At 47.5% G+C, this 27,804-nt stretch overlaps 1 protein-coding gene across 3 annotated transcripts; it reads left to right on the top strand.

Annotated features, from left to right (window-relative positions):
- Positions 1–29: 29 nt before the first annotated feature.
- SMYD1 (SET and MYND domain containing 1) lies at positions 30–27,721 on the top strand. 3 transcript variants are annotated; one of them, XM_009934745.2, is made up of 10 exons: positions 30–472; positions 11,256–11,432; positions 12,088–12,301; positions 13,999–14,129; positions 16,069–16,107; positions 19,029–19,221; positions 22,594–22,686; positions 23,939–24,102; positions 25,651–25,819; positions 27,288–27,721. In XM_009934745.2, the coding sequence occupies exons 1-10, from the start codon at positions 336–338 to the stop codon at positions 27,444–27,446; spliced, it is 1,476 nt and encodes a 491-aa protein (XP_009933047.2). In that variant the 5' UTR covers positions 30–335; the 3' UTR covers positions 27,447–27,721. The 3 variants fall into 3 exon arrangements, with proteins under 3 accessions (XP_009933047.2, XP_075276417.1, XP_075276418.1); XM_075420302.1 differs by lacking the exon at positions 16,069–16,107; XM_075420303.1 differs by lacking the exon at positions 30–472 and having other exon boundaries at positions 11,297–11,432; positions 12,048–12,301.
- Positions 27,722–27,804: the final 83 nt, after the last annotated feature.

Genomic DNA, 27,804 nt, shown 5'->3' with positions numbered 1-27,804 from the left:
GAGTATAAATTAACCCAAGTCGTAACATATACAACCGCTTGTGGCCGCGAGGAACAATTCCAAACGTGGTTTTTCGGGTTTCCTAATGAAGCAGCAGGCGCAGCCCTGTGCCTTCCCTGCATAGGTCGGCGATCCTGCGCGGGGGATCTTCGGCTCCTGCCTCTCCCACTCCCACCCCCTCGCCCTCCTATGGCAAACGGTGTGGCCGGGGGCTGGGAGGGGGGAGGCCAGCCCTTTTATAAGCCTGGGCTTGCGGCGAGTCGAAGTTGACGGGAGTGACGGGAGATTTGGCTGACTCCGAGACACCCATCTCCCAAGCCTCGGGGTCCCTTGGGATGACGAAAGGGGGAATGGAGTCAGTCGAAGTGTTCACGACTGAAGGCAAAGGCAGGGGCTTGAAAGCGCAGAAGGAATTCTTGCCCGGGGATGTCATCTTTGCGGAGCCAGCCTACGCGGCCGTGGTTTTTGATAGGTAAGAGAAAAGCACTTGTACAACACAGACTGAAAGTCATCTCGACGCAAAATTTCTTCTGGCCGGGCGGGTAAGAGTTTGAAAGTGTCTGGACAGCATCGGAGAAGGGCGCGAAGGGAAGTCAGGAGCGCTTCGGTACAGATGCGTTCACAGCGCACAGTGAATGCGCTTCCCGAGGCTCAGAACAGCTTTTGTTACTCTGAATGTGGTGCAATCCTGTTTCCAGGATGTGACCTTGCAAGGTGCTCGGTGCCGTCGGCTTTTACCGAATGCGGTGAAAGTTGCGTGCGTTCAGTGCCTCGCAAATCCGCACCCGGGCTGTGCTCCGGTGAGCTGCCAGGGGCGCGTGTCATTCCAGTACAGCCGTCTCGGACTGACTTTGTGGAAGCCTCTGGTGTAGAACGCACGATACAAGTGAGCTGCACGGTGCTCTGCTCACGTGTGCCACCTCCCAGCTGCACACGCAGCTTCGTCGCCCGCTGCCTGCAAACTAGAAGCTAGTGGGGATCTGCAAGTGGTGTGGTTTCTGTAAAGTGATTTCAGATTTACAGAATCACAGAATCACAGAACGGTAGGGGTTGGAAGGGACCTCTGTGGGTCATCTAGTCCAACCCCCTGCCGAAGCAGGGTCACCCAGAGCAGGCTGCACAGAACCGCATCCAGGTGGGTCTTGAATATCTCCAGAGAAGGAGACTCCACAACCGCCCTGGGCAGCCTGTTCTATTTATTTATAGCTGGCTGAGTGAACTGGAGACAAGTTTCTGCTTTCACTTTTGCACGAGACTGGTTTTAAATTTTTGTTCACACTGATGTAGCCAGAAACTGAATTCTGGTGCAAATGCATTTTTATTTTCTGCTGCTTGTTTAAAGGACAAACAGCATTCGATCAACCTGCGCTGCTGGTGTGGCTAGTAGGCGCCCACCTCTTCTCTTCAAGTCAGTGGAATATTCACTTAAATACCCTAAAAGCTGAAAGACAGAATCAACTTCTATATTAATCTCCGACGGGATAAATCTAGAATAAAGCCTCAGGCATGAATGGAGTTTGTTCAGCCTTATGATATGCTGAGAACAGAATTAGGCCCAGACTTTTTAATCGTGGAGCTAGGTGTCAGCTGGAGGTTTCTTTCTGGGCTTAGGAAATTGGTGAGCATTCTTCAAGGGTGTCGTGGTGAGTCCTGAGACTGATTTTTTTGCCCCAGACTGCCAGTGAGTTCAGTGAATGTTCTGCATGCTGAATAGGGCGGTGAGTGATTCTGCCTGGCTGAGCTTTCCCTGACTGAATCAACTCCGCTGACAAAGTCTGGGACGCGAGCAGTGCTCATGCTGCTGTTTTAGTCCCGGTCATCTTGTAGCAGGAGCTGATTTGTGTTGCTATGATCTGGCAATAGCAGAACATTGAGGATAAAAAGGACAGAGCAGGAAATGAGGTTTTTTGGGTCTTTAATTCACTTTTTCCTTGCCCTTATACTGTCAGTGGGTGAGCATGTTTATAAATCTTTACAATAGCAGCAATGACACTTTTTACTTTTTATTTTAATATGTCATTGCAAGAGCTCACATTAAAAATATCATTTTTTATTATAAAATGTAAAGTTCTTGAATTCTTAACCCTGAGTTCAATTACAGTCATTAGTGACTAATCTGTCTCTCCTTGACGTGTCCTTTTAGCTCTTGTGCTTTAGTTTCACTTGTGTCACGAGCTGGAATCTTGCTGTGATACCACGTCTGCTTCGGAAGTGCCTGTGGACAATGATTTCTCCCATATGCCTGATTAAAAATACTAATTATCCTTTAAACCATTGAAAACATTTTGCATTTTGATTGCTGGTTAAGAATTTTTTTTCTTCTACGTGAAAAGTTGCGAGCATCATGCAGAGAGTAGATCAGCCCATGCTGAAGAGCTTCACTGCATTTGAAAATGTCACTCGTGTAACGTGAGATAAGGGGAGAAGCGATCTCCACATCAGCTCTTAAGCTGCAGACGGTGTCCTGGGCTTAGGTTTCCGACAGAAAACCTCGGGCGGGGAGAGAGGTGCTTCGCTCCCTGCCCAGGCTGTGTTTGTTTCGCTCGCAGAGGGCAGGCCCAGCCACGGAGCAGCGAGGGGGTGAGGTGCACACATCCCTTCTCTGTGACCGCGGAGGATGGGGACGGCTTCCGTCATTCCTGTCTCTGCTTCTTCTTCATGCTGCTGCGCAGTAACGGTCTCTTACCCTCTCGTGGCACACGTCATCTCAAAGCGCTTTATATATACGCCAGTGGTGAAATGCATTCCAAAAATCTCCGAAGCAGGCAGTGCCAGCTAAATGCTGCTTCGGTGGTTCTCAGCAGGGATTATCCTGGGCCTGAGATAGAACAGAAACAGGCATTTTTCTTGTGAAAACTGCTCTGGTGTTTGTCTCTTATACACACACACAGAGCTTTGGTTTTGAAAATACCTTCTACTGCTATCCCTGGGTATTAGATTGCAGATAACCCTCACTGGACTGATTGCTATCAAAGAAGGGTAGCTTGGAGCTTTGAAGGACCTGCAAGAATAAATTAACGCTAGGCCATGGTGCCTGGTTTTGCCCTGAAAGTTCCGCTGTTGCCTCTGCATGGATGAAGAGTCCAATGCGTTTTTCCATGCCCACAAACAAGCATCTATAGGTCCTAAAACTGGTGTTGAGCCTACAGTATTAAAAGAGATCTCACCCTGCATTGGGAAACCCAAAGCCCAGAGTCCATCATCCTATCATCCTAATTCCAGTCAGCATCTTCACCTCTTGCTGAAAGCGATGTACATGAGTGCTATGGAAAGGGGATTCCAATATCAGTGATTAGGAGGTTTAATTTTTCAGTTCAGGTCCTACCAACTAGATGGCCAGATGGCTCTGCTTTCTTCGTGTATAAAGGCCACCATGGAAGCACACAGAAGTGCAGAGTACTTGGAAAAGTTGGTCCGTACTTTGCAGCAGTTTGAGGAGCTGAGTTCTTTGGGAAGCCTGGTCCCTGTGTGGACACTGAGCCCCTGAAATCCTGCCCCTGATTTTGCTGTTGAAACCAACTCCTGTACAGATGTCCATCACACTTCAGTGGCCACACTGCAGTCTTCTGTGTGACTACACGTGATGTGGGAGCACAGCAGGTGAAGCGAAGATCTCTTTTTCAGATTGGTAGGAGCAGCTCTTCAGGGATACAACAGTTTTTGTGGTGTGGCTGTACTACAGGATGGAAAGCAGCTTGTGTCTGTGCCCGGGCACAAAGCTGTCAAGAGATGGGAGGTGTTGCTCTTCAGAAACAGAGGAGCCCCATAAAAGCTGATCATCATTTGTCCTGGTGAAGAACATAATTATGAAATTAAAAATTTGCGTTGTCTGCTGTAGGTGTTTAACCTCAGGTGTGTGAGAAACTCCTCCATAAGGCTGTTGCATAGCGGAAACCTACCTTTCATACTCTGAGAAACTTATCAGATGAGCAAACCTCTTTGCCCCGACTGTACAGGGATCTAGGGAGCCTGAACAACAGATCTGGGCACCCGGTATTAGGTGCTAACAGCAGAAAGTGTGGATACACTACGCTTTGGGCTTAAATGATGCAAAGGCCCTGCTCCATACGTTGACGTGAGGAACTACCGAAGTAGTCTGGACCTGAGGCTGTCACCCAGCTGCGCAGTGTGAATGCCTGTCTTTCAGTAGGAGGCTGAGTTTGAGGAGGTGTTGCGGATTTTATTTTGCCAGGAGAAATGTTTTCTTTGACAAAACTCTGTAACCAAGCCATCATACCCTGAGCAAATGAGACCCATCAATTTAACTGAACCAACTTACAGGCTGATGTGATGGCTTGTCCAGCAATACGGTTTGGGACTCAGCTTGCAAATTAAGACACCCAAAACTAAGGTCTGTTAGAAGTGTTTGCAGAGAGGCAGGATTCAGTTGCCGTAGGTGTTTAATGTCATTCGAGATGGCGGAGGGTGTCTGAGACATCCTCTTAAGGCTGACGGGTACAAAACAGGATTTATGAGAATCAGGCCTCCTCGCAGGCCAGATGGGTGTCCCTGCAGAGCCTGAAATAACACAAGGCTCCTGTGTCCAGGTGAGTGAAACCAGCCCTAAGTGCCTGTTATAGTCAGTGGAGCACTGTAACGTGCACCGAACACAGACACCTACCTTTGAGCTGAATGGCTTGCCAGACCCCACTGAGTGTTTTGATGGTGTCTCTGCTTAGACACTGAGGATACACATGAGCACATCTAAGTGTCTAGATCTGCAGACTGCATCCCACCCTGGAAGCTCCTGAAGGTCACAGGGACCCTGAAGGTCCCTGAAGTCATTAAGGCTGGTGAGGGCTGCTACTCTTCAACCCAGTGCTGGTCATCTGAGCAGCAGCTTCTTACCCAGTGCCACAGACTTTTAGTCCAGAAGTAAATAAAAATCAAAGTGAAGCTAAAGAAGGTTCCTATAGAAGTCAGACATCTCATAGTTTCTTATTTTTGAAGGCCAGGGTGTGACTTACAAGGCTATGCCTGCTCATTGCAGGGGGGTTTGACTAGATGACCTTTAAAGGTCCCTTCTAACCCAAACCATTCCATGATTCTATGACTCCATAACCTTCTGCTTAGCACAGTGGCTACCTGGTGTTGACTCCAGCATCAAGACTGTTACTTCTACCTGAACTAGAGCAGGCTGTTTAGAGAGATGATGAATCCTGATTGAAAGGGGGTGCAGAACTCAGTGTGATCTCCATTATTTTGCTGTTTGGATAAAGCGCAGACACACTGTCTGATCTGTGTTTGAATCAGCCTTGCTGTTATCAGCTGAAATAGCAGTCAGAAAACCCCAGTGTCAGGCCCACTTTGACCCAAAAATAAATGCAGAAGGTTGGAAATATATCTTCTCAAGGGATTCTTTGCCTTTGTTGGGGTAATTTTTCAATTTGCAAAGACCCTGTGCATTCTCCATTGACATTAACTCTCACTAAAGCTTTTTCCAGTGCTCTGCTTACGTGCTGGGGTTTAATCCTTCCTTCCCTCTTCACTTTGAAGATCCCGGATCTTCTTTCCTCACTGCCACTTTCAGGACGATGGCATTCCCATTGCCTGGGCTCAATGTACAGTATGTGACCTTCTCCTCTGGCGTATCAGTTGGCTGTCAAGCCTGTAGGAGTTTACGTTTCTTATGGGCATGGGGATGCCTGATATATAGCTGTCAGCCTTCATCAGCGGGGTCAAGGCAAACAGTGTCATGTGGTAGAAAGCCAAGATCACCTTAAGATCTGCTTGATGAGGGATCTGCAAATTGCTAAAAACTTGAGATCGTGCAATTTTTGCACTCCTTTTTGATGTATCAAGCAGGCCCGAAACATTTTCCAAGGGAGCCCCATTATTGTAGCTGAGATGACCTAGGGATATAAGAAAAGCAAAATTTTCCATAGCAGTATGACTCTGAAAAAATTACGAAAGCAAATTCTTTGAGCTGATACCTATAAAAACTGAGAGCTAATGTGATCGTATTCACATTGTTTAAAAATTTCTGGGGTTTGATTTATTATTATAATTTCATTTGTTCAAAAGCTTAAATAAAAGCTGGGAGAAAACCTAGCTTCTTTAAAGGAAACCACACCCACGCCACATTAAAAAGGGGCTAAGAAAGCTTGTAATGAAAGACTAAATGTAAAATAGTCTAAAATTAGTGTACAATAAATCCTCCACTCATAACAGACAAACTAGGATGTGTCATCCCTGGCATTTTAAAGATGAAAGTACTAAGTCCCAACCCCCTTTTTTAAAGGAGCAAAACCATTCTTGTACTAATAGTTCACCATGATAGGTGTCCTCAGTAGAAGCCAGCTATTGAATACCTGTGTTTTCACTGCTGAAAGCATAAGTGAATTTCCTTAGGCTGTTGTGTTTAATGAATTGTTACAGCTTCTGCTTTGAAAGCCAAGTGAACTTTGCCTGCATCTTAGGCTATTCTTACGCCATCCTCTGTAGGACATTGAGGAGTGAGATGCCTAACCAGCCAATAATAAATATGAAGCAGGTGGACTTAGGTGTAAGTTCGGTGGTCTATGTGTATCTTCTGTCATGTAAAGAATAGCATAAACTCATGTTGACTAGCTTGTGAGTGTCTCACTGTGTCCATCAGCTATTCAATGAAATCCTTTTAGTCCTTTGTGCTACAGCCATCTCACCTTGCTTTCCCAGATCAGTGAATGAGATGCTGTGGGTGCTGGGTGGGAAATGATTGGCAGAGGTCTGGGTTGTGCATGTCTCAGAGATGAGGTTAATATATTTCCTGTGGCAGTACTTAGCCCTCTGTCCTGGGGGGTCCTACAGATCTTCATCCATCTGAATCCAGTCCAACCAGCCACAAGAGCTGTCTGTTTCTTCTACTTTACTGACAGCCATGCTTGTGGGAGCTGTGGTTTAGCTGACCGTGCTCTATCACCTCTTGCATTTGTTGGCTGGCACATTGAATTGTTGCTTTTGTGACTGCAGCTGTGTCCAGGGTTAGTAATAGTTGTGCGTCTCATCTACGTAACGTCAGAGCTCCTGAGTCCCTGAGAGTTCAGCTCGGCCGACACTTGGATGAGAGTCCAAGGAAACCTGAGGATCCCCAGAAAGTCATTTAGTGAGTCAGTGTGTGGCACCTGCCCTCCACGTCAGTGCTAAATCCCTGACCTGGCAGGGCTTGGACAGGCTGGAGACATCACTGTGCTAATGAAGATCCTGCTTTTGGGCAGGGTGAAGAAAAGTTCTCACTATGTGTGGAAGATTGCAGTGAATGAGTGGCCATCGATCACCCCGGAAGCCATGGACACAGCGTAAAGCAGTTGTATTGTCCCTGTGTTAAAGCCAGGAAAGCTGAGCACTGAGCCTCTGAGGGTTCAAACCTCCGGGGGTCCTGGGTAGATGCCACACCAGAAGGTACCTACCCAGGTATCTCTCCAGAAACTCTCAGTGCTGCCTGGCCATGCAGCATCCTCACCACATGGGCATGGCTGCTGTCTCCACAAGGAGAGGAAGTCTTGGCTACCTGGAGCCATTTCGGGTTGTTAAACACTTTCTAGGACAGACAGAGAAGATTTCATAGGCTGGTGATTTCCACAGGCTGAAAGACTTACGTTTAACCTCGGGCTGCTCCCCCTGTCCTTGGGGGACCTCAACCATTGCAGAGGGGGTGAGCGCGGAGACTGTGGACCACTGCAAGCCCTTGGTGTCCTTGGTGGTTTCTACCTCCAGAACACATGGTATCAGAGCCTTTTGTAAAGTCCAGCCCTGGGGCTGAGGGAGAGCCCCGCTTTGCCATCCCCTTTTGGGGTGTCTGGCTCTGAGCTCCTCCGAGACAGCAGGAGTTTGTAAAGAGTTCTGGTAATGCACGTTATCGATAAATCCGGTCTTCTTTTAAACCGTTTCTGAGCACAGAGCATCCCATGAGGGTTTTGTGAGAGATGTAGTATTTCTTATACCTACCAGTCAGATTACTTATGAGTAATTGTGTCTGCAGTGTCAACATCACATGAGCTGTTCCTTCTTCTCCTCAAGAAGTCTCATAAAACTTTTTTTTTGTGCATTTCTGCAGTTGCTTAGAAATGAGGGCTTTCCAGGGCTGGTGGTAAGTTCCACCAGTTGGGTTTGCTTTGGAAACTCTGTATATCCTGTGCAATAAACAGCAAAATGCAAAGCCGACGTTTCAGTATTTTCCTGTTCTCAGAGGGAGAGCTGCGGGGTGACAAGCCTCTGTTTGAGGACTTGGCTTTTGCTGCACTGTATTCTGCTCCAACCTGTCACTCCTGTTTCCAGGGAAACTTCTTTAACTGCCTTTTTGCTTTCTGACTGCCCTGGAGGCACGCAGGCGGCAGGAGGGAGCCCCATTCCCCACATGAGATATCTCCCTGTGCTTGTTCTTCCCGGCACAACGTAACCATGCGGGTTTTATCAGCTCCCTGGCTCTCCTTTGCCTTACAAGGAGTGTAATCTCTCTTGCACCTCTCTGCCCCTCTGACTTGACAGCTGACAGAGCACAGCCTCACATTTCTCACCAGCTCCCAGCTCTTTCATTTGACTTAATGGAGCTGGCTGCACCCCTTCCCAGACACGTGCTCCCCCCTGCCCCATCCCGGGTGCTTACCTTGCGTTGGGCTCCCTCCCGTGCTCGCTGTCATTTTCCAGACCACATCTTCGCACACAGTTTTGTCTGCTGCAGGTCATCCTGCTTTAAATCATTGGCCCTCTGCTTTAAATCAATGGCCCTCTGCTTTAAATCAATGGCCCTCTTCACCCTGAGAGAGCCAAGGCACAGGGTGGGTTGTGTCAGCAGCTCATGCAACAGTGCCAGAGGAATGAAAGTACATTCTAAGTGTACTGCGATAGATATAAATATGCCTATGTATATGTATATCACAGAATCACAGAATCACAGAATCACAGAATCACAGAATCACAGAATGGTAGGGGTTGGAAGGGACCTCTGTGGGTCATCTAGTCCAACCCTCCTGTCAAAGCAGGGTCACCTACAGCAGGCTGCACAGGACCTTGTCCAGGCAGGGCTGGAATATATCCAGAGAAGGAGACTCCACAACCTCCCTGGGCAGCCTGTTCCAGGGCTCCGTCACCCTCAGAGGGAAGAAGTTCTTCCTCATGTTCAGCTGGAACTTCCTCTGCTTCAGTTTGTGCCCATTGCCCCTTGTCCTGTCACTGGGCACCACTGAAAAGAGCTTGGCCCCATCCTCCTGACACCCACCCTTCACCTGTGTGGTGGAGAGACAGGACAGTCTGCGAGCTGCGGAGTCTGGGGCTGTGGGTCCAATTCCCACCTGTGGCACAGCCTCCTCGTGTGATCGTCAACACATTTTTTATTTCCCTGTGCCTCAGTTTCCCCGCTATGGGCTGTGGATGATGATAATATTCTCTTGGTAGTGAAGCCTCTGTGGTCAGTGAGCTTTTTGCAATGAGAACCTTCCTTCTGGGGCCGTCAGAGTCTAAGTGGTGGGAATTTCAATTCTCCCATGCTGTTGAGCCTGGCTGGAGGCAGAGGTAGTGTGGGCAGTTGCCTGGAGAAGCAGACAGCTGGGGACACCAAACCAGGCAGTGAAAAGTAGCAGCAAGGCAAAAGTCCCAAAGTTGTTTGGGCAGGAGATCAAAGTGTTTGCCCCTCCTTCCCAATAGAGAAGCAAGCAATTGGACATGCGAAAGGGGCACATGGGGGAGGTTTCCCCTGGTCTGGGGCTCTGGACACTCCCGGAGGAGGACATGAGGTTAGACTTCCTCACCAGCATCCTCTGATTCATTGCCCTCTCTCCTAGCCCTTGGTTATAGTTACACACATACAACTGCAGGATGATTCTTGAAAATCCTGATTTGAACCCCACAAAGAAGATACCTGCTCCTTTTGAAAGGTGTTTCCCAGCTGTCCCATGACTGTGTAAAGAAAAAGAAATCTTTTTTTCTTCCCTTTTCCAAGGGAAAGATCCCCTGGATTTATTAATAAAATCTTATGGTGGTCATAAATGCAAGTACTGCTCTCTAAGCTTGGCATAGCAGCCAGCCCACCCCAAGTCCTACCCCACCCAGTGCTCCTGGGAGCTCCTGAGAGTTCATCTTTCCTCTGTCTTCAGCTGTTTGGTGTTCCTTGTCCATACCTGGGCAGCTGAAAACCCATTTGTGCCTCAGCATTTGTGCTTGGGTGCCTGCTAAATGGCTGGGAGCCTGCCTTGGTCCCTCAGAGCTTCACTAATCCATGCTAAGCATCTATCCGGAGTCACTGAGACCAGGAGAGCCCCAAATCCATCCAACCTGGGGCTCCGTGCTGCTGTCTCCTGGTGGTGGACAGCCAGGAAACATGTACCACGACTGAAGGAAGGAGGAGAAGACGACTCTGTGATGAGAGGAGCTACCTCAAATGAGGCTGTTCTTTTGGTATCCTTTTGTAAAGTCCAACACAATGCCACAATTGCCAAGCGCAATGCCTCCAGCACATCTACACCTTTGGCCCAGTGACAAAAAGTGACAAGCAAAGCTGCTTTTTAATCCATGGAAACATAACTTGGATTCAAGCAGCACAAACACAGGGTTTCCCTATGCAACCGCTTCTATCTATCACTCTTCTTCATTGTGATACACTTCTCGTATGCTCACTAGCAGAGTATTTCTGAAGCACACTTTTATCCCCACAGCATGACTGTGCCTAAGGAAAGCTTAGGAGAGCAGTTAGGATGGCTCAGAGCCACGCTCCTGTTTGGTCTCCCAATGGTTTCCTAAGTCCCTCAGGCATGGAGGTAGACCACACGGGGCCCAGGAAAGCCTCAGTGCTCAGGAGGGGTTTCACTTCAGCCAAATTCAGAGGCTTTTCGGGCAGGTGAAGGTTTCAGGCTGGCTATTTGCCTTCACATGCTTCTTCGTGCTCGCCTGAGCTACAGAGTCATTAGGCATCTGCTTGCTGCTCAGCAAATGGGTGGTTGGTGCTTCATCACGGGCCAGACAGAAAAGGAAAACAGACTGAAAATCCTATTAACAGTGGTGGTGCTGAGGAAGAGCAGATGAGCTGGAGCCAAGAGGTCTGAGAGCTGGGGAATACTTTATTGCTGCCCTACTTTAAACAAAATATTTGTCTCTTTGGCGTAGCCAAACAGAAAAGCAACAGCACTGGGCAGGCACCCCGAGGATAAAGCTGGGTGGGATGTTTCTCCACCCTCCCAAAAGATCTCAGGCTGTCCATCTCAGTGGGCGTGGGGAGCCCAGGGATGCAAAGCTGGCAGGACCTTTGCCGAGGTACGAGCCACCGGGTCCTTCTGTCCCTCCAGCCTGACGCACCTCATCTGTCACACCTGCTTCAAACGGCAGGAGAGGCTCCACCGCTGCGGCCAGTGCAAGTTCGCCTACTACTGCGACCGGACCTGCCAGAGAGCGGCTTGGCTGAACCACAAAAATGAGTGCTCTGCCATCAAGAAGTATGGCAAGGTACCCACTGAAAACGTCAGGTGAGAGCTGGCCCCAGGGGATGGTGGGAGAGGACAGGGTGTCCCTCCAGATGGTGGTGTGGAAGAGCTGAGTGGCCTGGTTTGGGCAGGGTGCAGGTGGGAGATGGTTTGACAAAGGCCAGGAGCATCCCTGAGCTGATGAGATGGGGACCTGGAAGAGCATCCAGGGTGTGAGGGTGTCCTGCTTTTGGTTTTGGTGCTGGGCTGCAAAAAACTGTGCTACATCTGAACGTGATGAGGCAGAGTTGGTCGGGGTAGTTTTGGAGGTGTGAGAAAGTGGGGAGGAGCTGGAAAATTGGAAGAGAAAATGGGGTCTTCCCAATTTGTCTGCAGGATACATTGATTTTGATTTACATCCCGGCTCCGTTATAAGAAGAGGAGAGGAATCCCCAAGGAAATGACAGCCATTGTGGAGGGCTGGGGACCTGGGGGGTCTGTAGCACTTCTCCAGATGAGAACATAGATGCCAAGGCAAAATTTTGTGTCTCCCATTCCTTCAAAAGCCCGTGGATGGTGACCAGCCATCAGCCATCCGATGCTGAGCCTGTCTGTCTGCACACAACTTCCCACCCATGAAATGAACTTCCATGTCCTCAGTCTCTCTCCTTGCAGCAGGTGGTGGTGGTGCTAACTCCTGGGGCTCTCTCCTGGCCAGGCTGGCTGCCCGCGTCATGTGGAAGGTAGAGAGAGAAGGCAGCGGGCTGGCAGAGGGCTGCCTGGTCTCCATCGATGACCTGCAGAACCACGTGGACAGCTTCGGCGAGGAGGAGAAGAAGGAGCTCCATGCTGACGTGGAGAGCTTCCTCGAGTTTTGGCCACCCCAGAGCCAGCAGTTCGGCATGCAGTACATCTCCCACGTATTCGGAGTGGTACGTCAGAGGGGTGGGAGAGCAAATGGGGGACTGCTTTTAATGCCAGCTCTGTGGAGAAGGTCTCCAGCTGGCCTGAGTTGAGGATGCCTGAGTTCATCCCTCTCTTGCCCTTAAGAGGCTGTAGCATCTGGGATAGCCCAGACTGAAATTTGCTGCAGGTGGTTTGAATACTCCTGCGTTCCCCATCTGCAACGCTTCTGCACCGACACTGGGAAACTGAGGCACGGCAAGGGCAAGGTCTGAAACCTTTTCTCTGTCTAACCGTGCAGGCACGTGTCTTGCAACTGTAGGTGCTGTGTTGTCATCAAAAGTCACACTGGGCATCTCTCTGCACCTGGGAGAGCTGAGAAAATATATTTAAATATATTTTTAGTAAATATATTAGAATATATTTGGATATAGCAGGTCTGTTCTACTATATATATTAATTTCATATATTGTGTGCATTAGATTTTTACATGTGTATTATATATATATTGTGTATATATATAAAATAAAAATAGGTAAAAAATACTAAATATATTTAATAATACCCATTACTAACTTGTCAACTGCAAAGTTTTGCTCTCCGTGTAGCAGAGCGAGAGATTCCCCGAAGCCCGTTCAGGCTGCGCTGCTCTGCCCCCAGCCCTGGTCCAAGCCCGTGCGTCCCGGGCTGCGCTAACCCCTCAGCTAGCAGCACTGCCCGAGGGGCCGGGGTGAGCAGAGCTGAGGCGCACGCTCTGCCCACACCTCTGCTGATGCTGGAGAAGGTGGCTTTGCCAGCCCCAGCACGGGGAGGGGACACAGCATCTTTTTGGACCCATCCCGGAAAGAAAAGCCAGTCCACTGGGCGCAGGGAGACCCAAGTACTAGTGACCGGCACAGCTTGCTCGTACAGAAATAAGGAAGTAAGGGTAAAGTACAGAATCAGTTAAGAAAGGAAAGAAAACTATTAACAGAGTAAAATAATTAGCAGCTGAGTTAATAATTTCCTTAGGTATATCCTATCGCGTTTTCTCTTTGCAAAGGCTTCCTTTGCTCATGTTTGCAGCTGAAAACTCTTCTGTTCAGATGCGATAATAACGTACCCTATAGAAAAGTCTAATAATTCATTCTTGGAATATATGTCGCCCAAAAGTAGTCATTCTGAATATTGTCTGGGACTCATAATAGTAGTAATTGTTTTTTAGAAGCTCTGTGGGTCACCCAGTCAAAGTGACCAGGTTGAATGCAGCTCTCAAGGTTTAATTTCTAACTGATACCTGTTTTAATAAGCGTGAATTTTGCTTTCTGTGGAAGCTCTGCTTGAATTGCCTCAAATTCATTATCCTGTGACCTTTTACTGAATTATTTGCAGAAAGCAAATATAAGGAAACCAATGCACAGCCAAACCAAATTTATCTAAAACATCCCAAAAGAATATTAACAGCAAATATTCTGCAGCATTTACTCAGCCTTGCTCTGAGCTGGTCCATCTGCCCGAGGTCTGCATCGCTTCTCTCCTGATGTTTTACCCCAACTAATAATGTAATTTCTACAACTACCTTCTGCAATAATCTCGTAGGCACTCCTCCATTTTCCCTAAAGTTTGGGGATGGGATGCTGGAGATATACCCCTTCTAAAACATCACCAGGAATTGAGAAATCCTGACTGTAGCTGAGTTCAGCTTTTTCTCCTTTAATGCTTCTTCCTGCCTGTGTTTTGGGACTAGATCAGCTGCAACGGCTTTACCCTCAGTGACCAAAGAGGACTGCAGGCTGTTGGCGTGGGAATCTTCCCCAACCTCTGCCAGGCCAACCATGACTGCTGGCCCAACTGCACCGTCATCTTCAACAACGGCAAGTGAGTGGAGTTCTTTCCTCGGGTGCAGCGGGGTTGCCTCCTAACGGGCAACTCAGCAGAGCTCGCTAACCCCGCAGTGTCAGATCCCTGCCCTGGAAAGTGTTCGTTCTTGTTTCCTTCTCTAGCTCAGAAACAAAAAAATTAGGATTTTTCTTTTTAAAGAGGATCTGTTTTCTCTTTCTCCTGTCTGATGCACTAAACAAATACACAGGATGTGACTCCAAATCCAGCAAAGAATTTTTCCCCGTGAGTTTTGAAACCAGACTCAAAATAGGCAGAGAAAGTACTAAGTAGCTGCTTATATCACCCCTTATATTGAGGCTCTATTTATAAATAGTTAAGGAACAATTACGTTTAATAAATTGTTAAAGATTATACTGAGTCCACAGTCCAAGAGTTTCTCATAACCGAAGCTTGCAATCAGCTTTGTATCACTATCTGCTGATGTGATTATAACCATTCCTAACAAACCCCTCATCTCTGTGAGAGTGTACCATCTCCATTAATCACTGATTAACTCTTTAGCAATGGGATCTTAATGACAATTGTGATTGTTATCTGCAAACCATGACACGTGTGAGTGCGGGATGCTCTAAGCCACTGTGCGTTCCCCGTTCCTACCCAAGCCCTGTAAGAAAACTTCTGCGGGATGTGTGAGATGGAAAGAGATGGAGTGGGAAACCCAGACATGTTTCAGCAGGGCTGGCAGTGGAGACTGCTGCTCTCAGCGCTTGGGGCAGCCTGCGGGAGGGATGCTCTGCACTTCCCAGCTTCCTCCCAGGCCAGCACAGGTAGAAACTGCTGCGGGTCCAGCAAGTTGGATGATGTGCAAGACATTAACTGTGGCAAACTGCTTGCCACAAACTGCACAGCTGCAGTATTTCATCCAGATTTTCCACTCAGGCTGAAGATTTTATAAATTTCCATGTTCACCAAGCTTCAGTGCTGTAAGTTAACCCCCTAACCTCCTCTTCTTTAACTAATCCATTGCTTGTGCACTCTGGTTCTTGCTGCTGGTTTTACCCAATAAAATTATACCAGCATTTATCAAGCAGCTGGTAAATGATTAAAGAGAAAATGAAACTGCATCAGGATGATTACCTTGGTAGAAAATAAGGCCTGATCCAAAGTCATATTGGAGTCTGTGCTCTGACATCTAATTGCCCTGGATCAGCTCCGCAGTGGGATGATGGAGGACCTCTCCAGCAAGCCGGGGAAATGGAGGAGGTAATTAGCAGTGACAGCAATCCCGAAGTCTGAGTTTCTGGGTGCTGAGTAGAGGAATGTCTTTTCGTTTCCTGGCAGCTTGTTGAAGTTCCAGTGTCTATCCTGTTACTGACTTTAAACCTGGTCCATCTGGTGATGTTGTACAACTGGCCAGGTAAATTATGAAGGTTTCTTGTCTTTCCATGGAAACCTGGTGATAATCCTCTGCTGTGGGAACAGAGCTCTCTGTCAGCACTCAGGGCACAATACCTGACTTGAGTACCCACTAAACTCATCACACAGAGCGCAGTCCTTGCTGCTGACATCCCAGTCTGATTTCCATTTCAAGCTATGTTTTAGAGAGCATGGCTGCTGATGTCCGTGGAGATGTTTCTGTGCAGGACGGCTAACCCTATTGCACCTGCCATACCCCAGAAGCAGGTTTAGCTCATCCCCTGGCCGAGACCACTCCTAAAATCACAGTGCCAGGACGGCTCTCTCCCAAATCCACTGTGGCCCAGCGATGGGCGATTCAGTTACAGCAGCTGCATAAGTGAAGCTGCATAAGTGAAGCATAAGTGAAGCTCTACACTCGGTGGGACACAAGCCAGTAGCCGGAAACCCCCTTGTCCCCCATCAGGACGACGTCCCGATGCTCTGCACCGTGTACCCATTTTTTCTTTTCATTGTGCTTGTACCTGTGTAAACTGCAGATGTTTGTTTTGTCTTTCAGTCATGAGGCTGTAAGATCAATGTTCCACACACAGATGAGGTGGGTTGGTCTTGAAAGCATCGTCCTTGTCCTTGCCCTGTACCCCTCATGCCCTGTGTTTGATGGAAAAGTTATAAACAGCCCTCTGTTTGCAGAAAATTTCACTTTCCCTGTTTTCTGAACTCCTCCCCCGTGTAAAGCCCCACTAAACCCAAACCTCACTTAACTTTGCATTTTGCAGTAAATTAAAACAAAGGTGGTAGTACTGTGACCGTCTCCCCCAGTGCGAATTCCCTCCCTGCCTTCTCACCCTCTCCCTCGGCTTCTTCCTGTCAGTATTTCCCCTCTCCACTTCTCATTTCTCCTCCTCTGACTACAGCAAGAGCATGAAAGTCAGAACAAGGTCTCGCTAATCTTGTACAGCCCAAAATAAAACCTTGCGTATTAGGAGATGAGGAATGATTGCATTACTGACATACTAAATAGCCCACGTCTCTTCTGCAACAAACGGTGCCCGCTGAATGCGTTGCCTCCAGCGGCAATACTGTGAGATGGAGGTTTCATCCCTTTTTATTGTAATACCTGATGAATGTTTTACCTTTTAATGATGCCGCTGTTACCTGATCCAAACTGAAGAAATCACGAAAATATATGCAGAAAAAGAGAAAAGTTCTCTACTTAGCTCACTGCACTTGATCTATTATAGTCAGTCCTGTTAAAGGGACAGTGTTGTCCTTAAACTTTAATTTCAAGCACGCACGCAATTTTCTCAGATAAGAAGTGAAACACTTTTGAAGCTGTCTTCTTCGCCATTGACGCTTACTCCGTGCATTATAGATAGGACCATAAACACCGGCAAATGAGTTTCGCTTCTGATTAGAGTTGCTATTTTGGGGCAATTCGAGTTCTGAGCTACCGGGTGCTCGCTGTGCCTGTACCTGCATCTTTCAAGGTCCTTGGCGCTTGGGGCAGACACTGGGCAAAGCACATGGGACAAGCTTGGTTGGGTGCTCTCAGCTGGCAGTGTCTCTTTAACTATAGCATTTAAATTATGCCATGTGTTTCCAGGCTTATCCCAAACGCTATCAATCCCCTCCACACCAGGGATGGCTGCTTAAAATATACCTACAGTGCTGAGGCTATCAGGGGCATCATAAAAGTCAGAGGCTTGGTTTTGCTTCTCTGGTTGCATGACTCACTTTGACAAGGATCCCGTTAAGTGTGAACAGGAATGTTAATATGTGTAAACCTTTCTGACAGGAATTGCTCTTTTTCATGCACTTTCTCCTGGAGTGGTGGGTTGCACCTTTCTCTGGCTGGCATTTTCCCGTTGTTGTGACATCACTAATCGCTGCCCTTCGTGACGATGGCATGTTTAGTAATAAATTTTGTATGAAATATGCTGTTGATATGATCTAACACCCAGAGAAGGTCAAGACCAGCCTCAGGGAGTGGTTTTCACAGCAGCTTTAGCACAGCCGAAAGGCTCAGAGTTACACCCTTGGTGCTGAGAGCTTGTAATGGGAATTACAAGGGAATTACAATCCCTTTGCAGTAATACAATCACACAGAAAAAGTCAAGTCAGAAAAAGTCTTGTTCTCCCCAAAAGTCTTAGCTTTAATGCACCTGGTGAGACCTTTAGCTTCTATGCCACCTATGCCTTTGATGAGACCTTCATCAGGGCCCGTCTAAAGCCCATCATGTTCAGGTGGGAGCCAGCAGGTCCGCCCCAGGTCCATCTTGTAGCAGGCGTGTCCATCAAACACCCCGCTGAGCTCAGCAGGAGGACGACCAAGCTGCCCACGCTGAGGGGGTCCCAGGACTGACGTACCACGCTGTAGTGCGACGGTGGGGTGGGAGCTCAGACAATGGGACTGGCTTCATTTTAATAACCTGTGAGTATGCCTAGCTGCAAAAACATGTTTAACCAACAAACCGGTCTGAGCAGAAAGCCCAGGGTCACTGGTCTCGAGTAAAGTATTTCTAACCGTGGGTAGAGTCACTAGTAGATGGGACAGTAGATGGGTATAGAAGCATCACCTCGCAACTGGTGTTTGATGGAGCTTTTTCCCACTCTGGCCAATTTCTTCAGCCAGTTGTTCCTGTCCAACTTCCACGACTGAGAGGTGGCCCAGAGTAACTGGGAGACTTAGCCTGTAGAGTGAAACAGTGAGGGAACAGTTTGGAGTGTCCACATTATTTATGACCTTTTGCATGGAAAGATGTGAGAGAAAGGCAGGTGCAATAATCTGGCTTGCCAAAACTTGTCATTAAGGATTTGCTGTGGATTTTTGTTTACTAACAGAGACTGGCAATTTCCTTGTGTTTAATATTTGAAATATCAGATCAAATGGGCTGTATAAAAAACACTATTTCCAGAGAATTGTTTCTAAGCCTTTATGTAGAGATGTGTGAACAGGGCGAGGGCATCTCTTACCCAGCACCCAGAGGGAATGTGTCTTAACTTTTCGGAGTGAAAATGATACTGAAAGCAGCAGATCTCAGGATCTGGGAGTCTAGCCAGGGATGTGCGGGTAGCATGCAAAGAAGGACTTAAAAAAAAAGACCTAATGTCCAAATTCAGCATTTTGCAAGGCTCGTTGTGTATTTCTGATCTCAGGGCTTTCTTCAGGTAAGATCTCCTGCAACATAGTAGAAGTTTATGTCTCAGTCCAGCCCCCATCTGGACAAAGTGATGGGGCTGTAATCTGTTTATAGCTCAGACCCTTACGTATCCCTTCCAGGGACTTGCCGAGGGGCAGGAGAAACTGGTCTGACCATGTTTTTACTCTGTATTCGGTTAACCAGACTGCTGCCCATCTTGGCATTGCCTCGCTGAAGAGCTAAAGCAGTACCTAAGGGCAAGGGCTCACCTCTGCAAGGCAGGGGCATGTCACAGGATTTGTCCCTGATGGCTCTACGGCTGCACCTTTGCTTCTGCTGCTTCTCCAAGTCCACATCTCGTCTCCTTTGCACCCAGGATCGAGCTGCGGGCGCTGAGCAAGATTTCTCCAGGGGACGAGCTGACTGTTTCGTACGTGGATTTCCTCAACGTGAGCGAGGAGCGGCGGAAGCAGCTGAAGAAGCAGTATTACTTCGACTGCGCCTGCGAGTACTGCAAGAAACGGATCAAGGATGACCTGATGCTGGCGGTGAAGGAGGGGGGAAGCAAGGTATGGGTTGTCCTGCTGTGTCCAAACCCAGAGGCGGCTGCGTCTCCTCCACCAAGGCATCTGTGGGTCTCTGTGACCATGGTTCCTCAGCCTGGGGACACTCTCAATAGGAATGGAGTCAGACTATGGCAGAAGCCTGACTAGTGCCAATGTAAGAAAAGAGAATAGAACTGAACCTTGATTGAGCACACCACCAATTCAAGCCCACCATGGAAGGCCAGTTTAAACCCTATTGTGCAACACAAGTGCAATTTTTAATGTAAAGAAGCCCACAAAAATTGCCTTTGACTCTAACCTAAAAGTCCGTTGATAGGCAGAATGCTAAAATATTGGAAAATTAGGTCTAGAGCTGAGAAAAATGCTGGTATTTATTGTGGGTTTTTTTGTGGAACTGAAAGGGAATCAAAGTTTTGAACAGCAGAAAGGAGAATGTGTTGCAGGTTTGTGGTGACTGGACTAACCAGCTCTGCTGAAGCTGTACGATTTGTAAAACATGTGCCATCACACTGGCTCCAGGAAGGTGGGAAGCCTGAACTCCCAGTCCCTCCTTGCAAAGGCCTGTCACAGGGCGTTTGTACCATCACCTGGCATTTGTGCATGGTTGCTGTGGGCAGACTGACTGTGAAGATTTAATATGTTTGTTCATTTTTAAATAATCTCTGTTTCCCTTGGAGGTCTCACAAGTCATCGAGTGGGAGGGCGCAAGGCTGTGTCTTGCTGTCGGCAGTGGGATGTGTTGCTTGGCCAGTAGCTCTAGTTTATGAGCATGCTGGTAGCTCTAAGTGCTTCTTTTCTGTTCCTCTGCCCAAGGTTATAATTGCTCATATTTTTTGTCCTCTGTGGTGGTGTTAGCTTAGGGGCTTTCTCCTCTTACAAGCTCTACAAAGCATATAAGGGAAGGCAAGACAAGGCAGGGCAAGAGCATCTTAATGTGTTATCAAGTCGTTGATCTGCGCTGTCAAACAGTCATGTAACAAACTAGACAGTACAGCTCAGGGACTGGCGTGGAGCAGGACCAAACAGAGAAGGTGCGATGAGGAACTGTGAGCTCTTAGACCAGCACCACCAGGAGAGGCCCAGTGAGCTGCTCCTTCCTGAGAAAGAGTACAAAACCCTCAGCCTCCAGCTCAGCCCAGTTACCAGAAAGCCAGACTCAGTCTCGTGATGACTCTTTCATACAGGTGGCAGTCTGGAAAGGCTGGATGTTGCAGAGTAAAAGTCTCTTCTTGAGAAAGATTCAGAGAAACAGGATCAAACTGATGTCAGGGAGCTCCGATGGGAGACAGGACATGAGACTAAAGGAGACCATTTACTTTCTGGGTCAAGTTCCCTGCTGGTGCAAAAGACCCTGCTGTATCATCCGATTACTAAATTATCAAGCTTCATCTTAAAGCTCATCCTGACTACTGAAACTCCCCTCTTCTAATGTAAAGCTGTCACAGAGCTCAGTACTCCGATGCAGAAGCATTTTTATCTGACTTTCTGTAGAAATATTTCTGAACACCTACTCCGGTAGATGGCATAAAAAAATCTCAGCCGTCATTCAACACCCATCAAGCCTCAACCGAGGAGTGAGATGCACCATCCCCTTTTCATGAGCATTAGAGGAGTTCTGCAGCACACAGCGGGATGACGTGCACTTTTGGTAAATGTCCTCCACAACCTGAAGTACTTCTATAGAAAAAGCCTGTAACTATGCCAGGTGCATGATTTCAGCTATTAAAAATACACTCCATCCACAGACAATAAGTATCCACACTGACCTCAGCCACAGAGCACGTCTGCTCGCTGCCGGCTGTACCGCATTTTCTGAATTCAGGCTCACTTGCCCGAGAGCAGCAACGCTCACAGCTGTGTGGAAAAAGCGCTATGAATATTAACAAGATTGACAGCTCACATCCTCAACAGCCGCTCCGACCTCCAGTCCTTCACCACTTCCAAACAGTAGCGAAGCTCCCAGTGTTAATAATGGCAACAGGCTTAGGGGTCTAGTAAATGCGAGAGAGGATTTTTATTAGACAAAGCTGCTATGGAAGTGCTCGTTAAAGTACCTATTCTAGGAGGCTTTACTCAGACAGCACAGCAGTGTGATTTGCACTGACGTTAACATTGCCTTTGAATGTGCTCTGCACACTAGGAGACGCCGCGTGCTGCTCAAACAGCTGCCAAAATCTGATTAGCTATGATAGCTTCAGTCTAATAACATAGAATAATAAATCATAACACATATGTATGTATCCATAAATAGATGGGGGGTATATGGCTCTGAAAAGCTACTGGTTTTCCTTCCACAATAATCTTTCAAGAGCTTTTCCCAACTAGCTGAATTTCACAGATTCTGATTGAAAAAAAAATCTGATTGACCAGGTGTGAGAAAAAGACAACGAGACAGTCCCATGATCCTGACTCCAAACCTCTGCATCCTTTGTTGCAACGCTGGGGCTCTGCTTTGGATCCACACCCAGAGGTCCTGCCTGGCTGCTGGGCACATGCCTCTCCTTTGGCTCCTGGAGTCAGGCGCTTTTGGGCTGATTTCAGATTCCCCGTTTACCTAAAGCAAGGTCGTGATAGCTAGAACAGTTTGAAAATGCAAATTTGAAAGGCTCAGAAAAGCAGATGAGTGCTTGTGCTGGATATCACAAGGTTATATTTCAGCATTAAATGAAGAGACAGAAGGCAGCTAATTAGGAGCTGGTTAGTGTTTCGCCAGGTATGCTTAGATGTGCATCATGCCTTCAAATATACAGTGAAATCCAGACTTCTCTTAGGTGTGTGGGAAAACGCATTTCCCTCTCTGGGTGCAGCTGAAATCTGAGGCCAACCATCTTATGGTGTTTGGACCTAATGACAGCATTTCTCAGAGCAGGTAAAATTTAGTGATCTTTCCTATCCTTATTCCACCCATCTCTCATTCAAGAGCCTCATTTCTCTCAAGCAGCTGCACTAGGAGCACCTGATACACGCCAACCACTGGTTTTCACAGCCTTTTTGGTGTCTCGTGAGACCTCCCAGTTGCAGGGTCAATTCTGTCCCTTTTCCAGAGGAGAGAAGTTGGGGGGAGGAAGAGTCGAGAAACCCAGTGATGCATGCCAGATATACATGGCCACGATGCTGATGTGCAATGCTTCTGCTGAAGTCATCAGGAGCTTTGCCTCTCAACTTGGTAGCAGGATCATTTCAGCCCAGTCTTGGGCAGGTCTGAGAAGGGATGCTGGGATATACAGCCAGCGGTGGGAAGGTAGTGAACGATGTGGGAAACATCTCGCTGAGCTGTTTCCTGCTCAGGTTGGTTGAAGCATCCTTTCAGCCAGGGTATTTTGGCATGCGTTAGGCAGTGTGTTTCCTCACTGGTTTTCCTAATGTTGTCCCCAGACCTCTGCTGACACAGTGAAGGATGTCATCCAGTTCTCCAAGGACACACTAGAGAAGATCAGCAAGGCCCGCATGGAGGGACTTTACCATGAAGTGAGTCGTTCTGCTTTTACTCTCTTGCTGTGTATGTACTGCCAGGAAAAGCAGGTCTTCTCCCACTCTACATCGACGATTTAAGGATGAAACAACCCCCCATTGCTGTAACCTGAATATCCCCACGTGCTTCCTGCCCTCTTGGCAGCTCAAAATGCAAAAGCTGGCACTGGTTTATGCCCTCTGTAGAGCATGACCATGTCTGAGACAACATCCCAGACTGGTTTCTTTCGTAATGATGATACAAGGAGATTCAAATGATTCCCAGCACCTCTGTTTGACACAGGTGTTGAAGCAGGGGCCTCTTGGGCAAAAAACCAAGACTTAAGGGCAAGTGTAATGAGTCAGCTCTGCCAGGTAGCCTCATAAAAAGGAAGGCAGTGGGTCTGGGTGAGAGACAGGACAGTAAGGAGACTTGCCACATCGAGCTCTGAGCTGTGTTTGCCTGTATTGATCTCCTCTGCTGGCTCCTGCATGTTGCTCATTTGCTGGATGCTGAGGGTGGGTGTGTGGTGTGGAAGACCGACGTCCCACCTGGACAACAGACCACAAGGGCCAAGGATGAGAGATCTCAAGTAACTTCTTTTCTTCCTCTTTTGCTGACCCAGGAAATATTTAATTGTTCTCTCCAGAGTGTAAAATCTTCAGCAAAACACTCCACGTAAAGCAACAGCCTCAGGGTTTGAACTTACTTTGGGAAAGGCTGAAGCCCCCAGAGCAAAGATCTGAACGTTGGGCCAGGGCTAGGTGCAGCTGTGATGCAGCCGAGCAGACAGGCATGGGACAGCATAGCCGTGTGTCCCCAGCCCCATGGGGTCATCAAGAGCATTCATTGCACCAGGTGCTTGTAGGAGGTTATTTGGATGGTGTTTGGGTGTGAGAGTCTTGTAGGCACTTGGTCTCTGACAAAACCCAACCTCCTGAGATCTTTCTGCTCCTGAACGTTAGACATCACTACTTCCTCACCAGTTTTATAAATGTAACCCTGGGACAGGAAGATTTGAGCACCAATAATTTTGCCAGACTGATGTTTTTCAACAAATAAAAGCATAGTCTATCTTCCTCCACCTTCCTGGAGGCTGACTTAGCTTCTAGGACGGATGTGGACCATGTAACCCACTGGGCTTTGGCGTGGCAGCTTTGGGGCCAAAGATTGGTGGTGATGGGTTGCCGGTTGGACTTTATGATCTTAAAGTTCTTTTCCAACCTTAATGATTCGATGATTCTATGCTTTGGCTTTGCCTGGGCGCAGGTCGTGAAGCTGTGCCGTGAGTGCCTGAAGAAACAGGAGCCTGTGCTGGGGGACACGAACATCTACCTCCTGAGGATTCTCAGCATTGCCTCCGAGGTGCTCTCTTACCTCCAGATGTTTGAGGAAGCAGCTGACTACGCCAAGAGGATGGTGGATGGCTACCTGTATGCCTATGCCTTATTTTTGGCAGGTCTCTGTGTTTATGCAGTGTTAGGCAGTGTGTTACAGGAGTTCTTAGTCTGCTCCCATCAGGGCAGCGGTGCTGGCATTCAGGTTGGGACCTAATTATATCACCAGACAGAGAGGGACACTTTCCTGAATGCACAAGGGCTCCCAAACACCTTGATTTACTAAACTGTAACCGGCAAGGGGTTTGGGTACATCTTTCATCAGCCTCTGTTTTGTCTCAGCAGCATCTCAGGGCTGCCCTGGTGGCAAGACATGGAGCCTGGGTGCCGGGCAGAGAGGTTGTCACTGCAGGAGAGGGTCTGTTCCTCTGCACCCCGCAGGAAGGGGAAGTTGCAGAGAAAAAAAAAACTCTTTCAGATGGCTGTCTCTCAAGATATCCCTTCACTCTTGAATAATACATGGATTTTTGTCTTGGCAAATCAGTACGCACGAGTCCTGTGGTAAAAGCTCGGTGAGAATGAAGAAATTCAGACTTAGTTCACAGAGATCCAGGGCAAACCTCACAGTGAAAATGATGTACTTTATTATTACTGAGGTTTTACTACAAGACTGATGAATATTAAATAGAAAAAAAAAAAAAGTAAGGGAAACTATAGAGAAGAGAGTAAAGCCCATTTCGTCATCTTGTTCACCCTCCTGCTGAGAGTATCTCATACCTGTTACTTGTCTTTTTGGTCAGTTCTACCCCAAAAGACCTGTGATATTTTGCTCTTTTTCAGAGGGGTGACAGAGTCACCTTCCTGGCTTGCAAGCCTGACAAGCCACTTCATGTCTCAGCCCCAGCACCGAGCTAATTGAATGACACAGAGGAAACTTCTTCCCCTCCTTGTTCCACAGTTTCTCAGTCCAGACTGTGGACTGCAGTAATTTCCTTCCTTGCTTTAAGATCTGCCAACTCAATATGCCAGCTAAGCCCTTGAAGGCAGCTTTTCGGGTAAATCCAAGCAGCTTCTAACTCTGCCTGAGCTTCTGAAGTTGGATGTAGAGGCCAGATTTCATTTTCCCCACCTTGGCTACTGACCGTGGAAGAGTAGTCTTAGAGTCCCTGGAGGCAAGGATGCATCTCCAGTGGATAAGATTAATATTTCTGGAGTTTCTGGAACCATGTATTTTCTCTCCCCACTTTGAATGAGAAGCTGGTGGTTGTTACATTCTCAAGTTAGGCACTTCATTAAGTGTCTGAAGTTGGTGCTGTCTGGGCTGTAGGGTCAGATCTGGGTTTTGTTTGTGCCAAAATAATGTGGAATGTCAGAGCTTGGCATTCTCCAATCCAGGTGTCCAAATTTCCCTGTTCGCAGGTCATTCATCCTCTTTCACAACAACTCATGTTCTCATATAACTCGTGTCCTCGTGTACCACATCCCTGCCCCTTTCTAAGCAGGGCTGCACATTTCAGTGGCACTGAATGCAATAGCATCTTCACTTGAGTAAACAGTCTGCTCTTTGGCAAACATGGCACGTCACTGACAAACATTTGGGAACCCAGATCTTTCCTGAACTAAATTGACTCCATGTTTTTCTAGGAAAATATATCATCCCAACAACGCGCAGCTGGGGATGGCCGTGATGCGGGCAGGAGTGACTCACTGGCATGCTGGTCTCATTGAAGCTGGGCATGGCTTGATCTGTAAAGCCTATGCCATTCTCCTGATAACCCATGGACCTTCCCACCCAATTACCAAAGACCTGGAGGTTGGTGTCCTCTGCTGTGTTGTCTCTGCTGTCTGTCTGGGCAAAATTACATGAAAGCTGTAGAAACAATCCATCCATAAGAGCTGAGAGATCGATCAAGTACTGACTGGTTCTTGCCAGTGCCATGGTCTTATCTAGATTATGTTACAGTCTGCTGGGAAATGCATGTCCCTTCCTATGGGAGATTTTCATCTCTGTAAAACAGCTTTTATCCTCCACCAGGGAATCCACTAAAAATGGCTACTGAGTCCCTGAATCTTCTTTGAAAGTGCTATGCCCAAGGATAGAGCCTCCCATTCTTCAAACAGCCTGATTTCGCTGCTCTTAGATGGGTGGCATTACAATTTTGCTATATCAAATTATGTATGGTGGATGTTCGCAGCTTACCAACTGATTTCTTTTATGGATGTCCATTCTTCTTTATTTACTACTCCCCTGTTCTTCTGAGCTGCAATACATTTTTTTGTCAGATGATTGATAGGTATATTTCCTAGCTTAGGGTCAAGAGCTGCAGATCCCAGGGAGTTATGTCTGCTCAGCTGTGATGAACTATTTACAATTGCAGCTGGGTATCTATAATTTCTTTAGCTTTTAACTCACCTGATGTGTCCGGTTGGCTTTACAACGTCCTCCTTTATTAGCCCAAAAAATTACACGATCCAAAATTAAATCCTTTATTGATGTCTTAGTCCCCGTTATGGCAGAGCTATAATCTTTATTAGTACAATTTTATATCATCAGAAAAATGAGTATCTAGTACCTAAAGCCAACCTGTTTGTTGACTGTTTCCCTATAGACAGCAGAGGGTGAGACCCCAGCACTCCATTTCTGTATTTCCTTTAGAAGGAAAATAGTGGATATACGGCACATGCTTATCTCTGTGCTCCTAAACCGAGGGTTGAATAAACTCACAGACAGGTGTAGAAAGATTTCCTAAAATCTCTTCTGAGCATCTGCCATAATGCAGCACTAGGAGTCACTCTGCTCATGGTGAATTCTGAGAAGCAGCTGTGATGCGGCTGAAGAGGGGCCAAGCATCCCTCCCCTCTTCCCCTGCCTCCTCCCACATGAGGTGACCCCCACCTCGGTGATGGGTCACATGAAGGGTCAGCGCAGGGTGTGAATGGGAAGCACACTCACTCCCCGGCTGTGCACAGCATCGCCTCCGGGTCCTGCATCAGGTTTGGGAGCGTGAGGCTTCCCAGCAGCCTGCAGAAGAGCTGAGTACAGGAAGGGCTGATGCCTTCTTCACCCTCACAGTACACAGATAAACAAGTTTGAGAAAGTAACTGGAGATCTGTTCCCAGTCAGCTTTGGTCCTGCTGGTGGGACACATAGATTAAAATGCATCAGTCATTACATGGCCTAGGACATCCCTGAAGGACGATCCTAATTTTTAGGCAGTGCTTTATTCACTTGCTTCAAGATCCCCTGCGTCGCAGGTTTTATAACCTGTTGTATCCCTCAGGTCATGCGTGTCCAGACGGAGATGGAGCTGCGCATGTTCCAGCAGAATGAGTTCATGTATTACAAGATGAGGGAAGCTGCTCTCAAAAACCAAAAGATTCAAGTCATGCCTGAACCCAGCAATGAGACCTCACCAAGCCTCTTCCACAAGAAGGAATAAACTCTGAGCTGGAAACAAATTCATGCCTGTGGGAAAACATTGCCTGTGGCACCTCCAGACATGGGGAATGTGATATAGGAATGTGATGTATCCATAAGGATTATTTCCAGTAGCACCAGTCTGAGTGTGGACCCGCTGGGGATGAGTCCTGAAAAAGCTTCTGAGGGCTCAAACCAGAGGACATCTTGGCAGAAACAACATCCTTTTTCTACCACTAGAATTAAAAATCAAAGCAAAAAAAACCTGTTATAAAATGATTTACATTCTTATTGGAAGGCTGTTTGTCTCTACACAAGCCCTGATCCTGAAGTCCTTGGCTTAATTTTAATTGACTCTTTCCTAATGTTTTTTTTCCCAT

This window comes from Opisthocomus hoazin, chromosome 5, assembly GCF_030867145.1.
Source record: "Opisthocomus hoazin isolate bOpiHoa1 chromosome 5, bOpiHoa1.hap1, whole genome shotgun sequence".
Lineage (NCBI taxonomy): Eukaryota > Metazoa > Chordata > Aves > Opisthocomiformes > Opisthocomidae > Opisthocomus > Opisthocomus hoazin.
The sequence above is the reverse complement of the archived record's forward strand: the minus strand, read 5'-3'. Positions and strand labels throughout refer to the sequence as shown.

Coding starts and splice junctions, on each gene's coding strand:
- SMYD1 (XM_009934745.2), top strand. CDS start 336: ATGACGAAAGGGGGAATGGAGTCAGTCGAAGTGTTCACGACTGAAGGC. Junction 473..11,255: donor GCGGCCGTGGTTTTTGATAG/GTAAGAGAAAAG, acceptor CTGTCCCTCCAG/CCTGACGCACCTCATCTGTC. Junction 19,222..22,593: donor TGAAGGAGGGGGGAAGCAAG/GTATGGGTTGTC, acceptor TGTTGTCCCCAG/ACCTCTGCTGACACAGTGAA.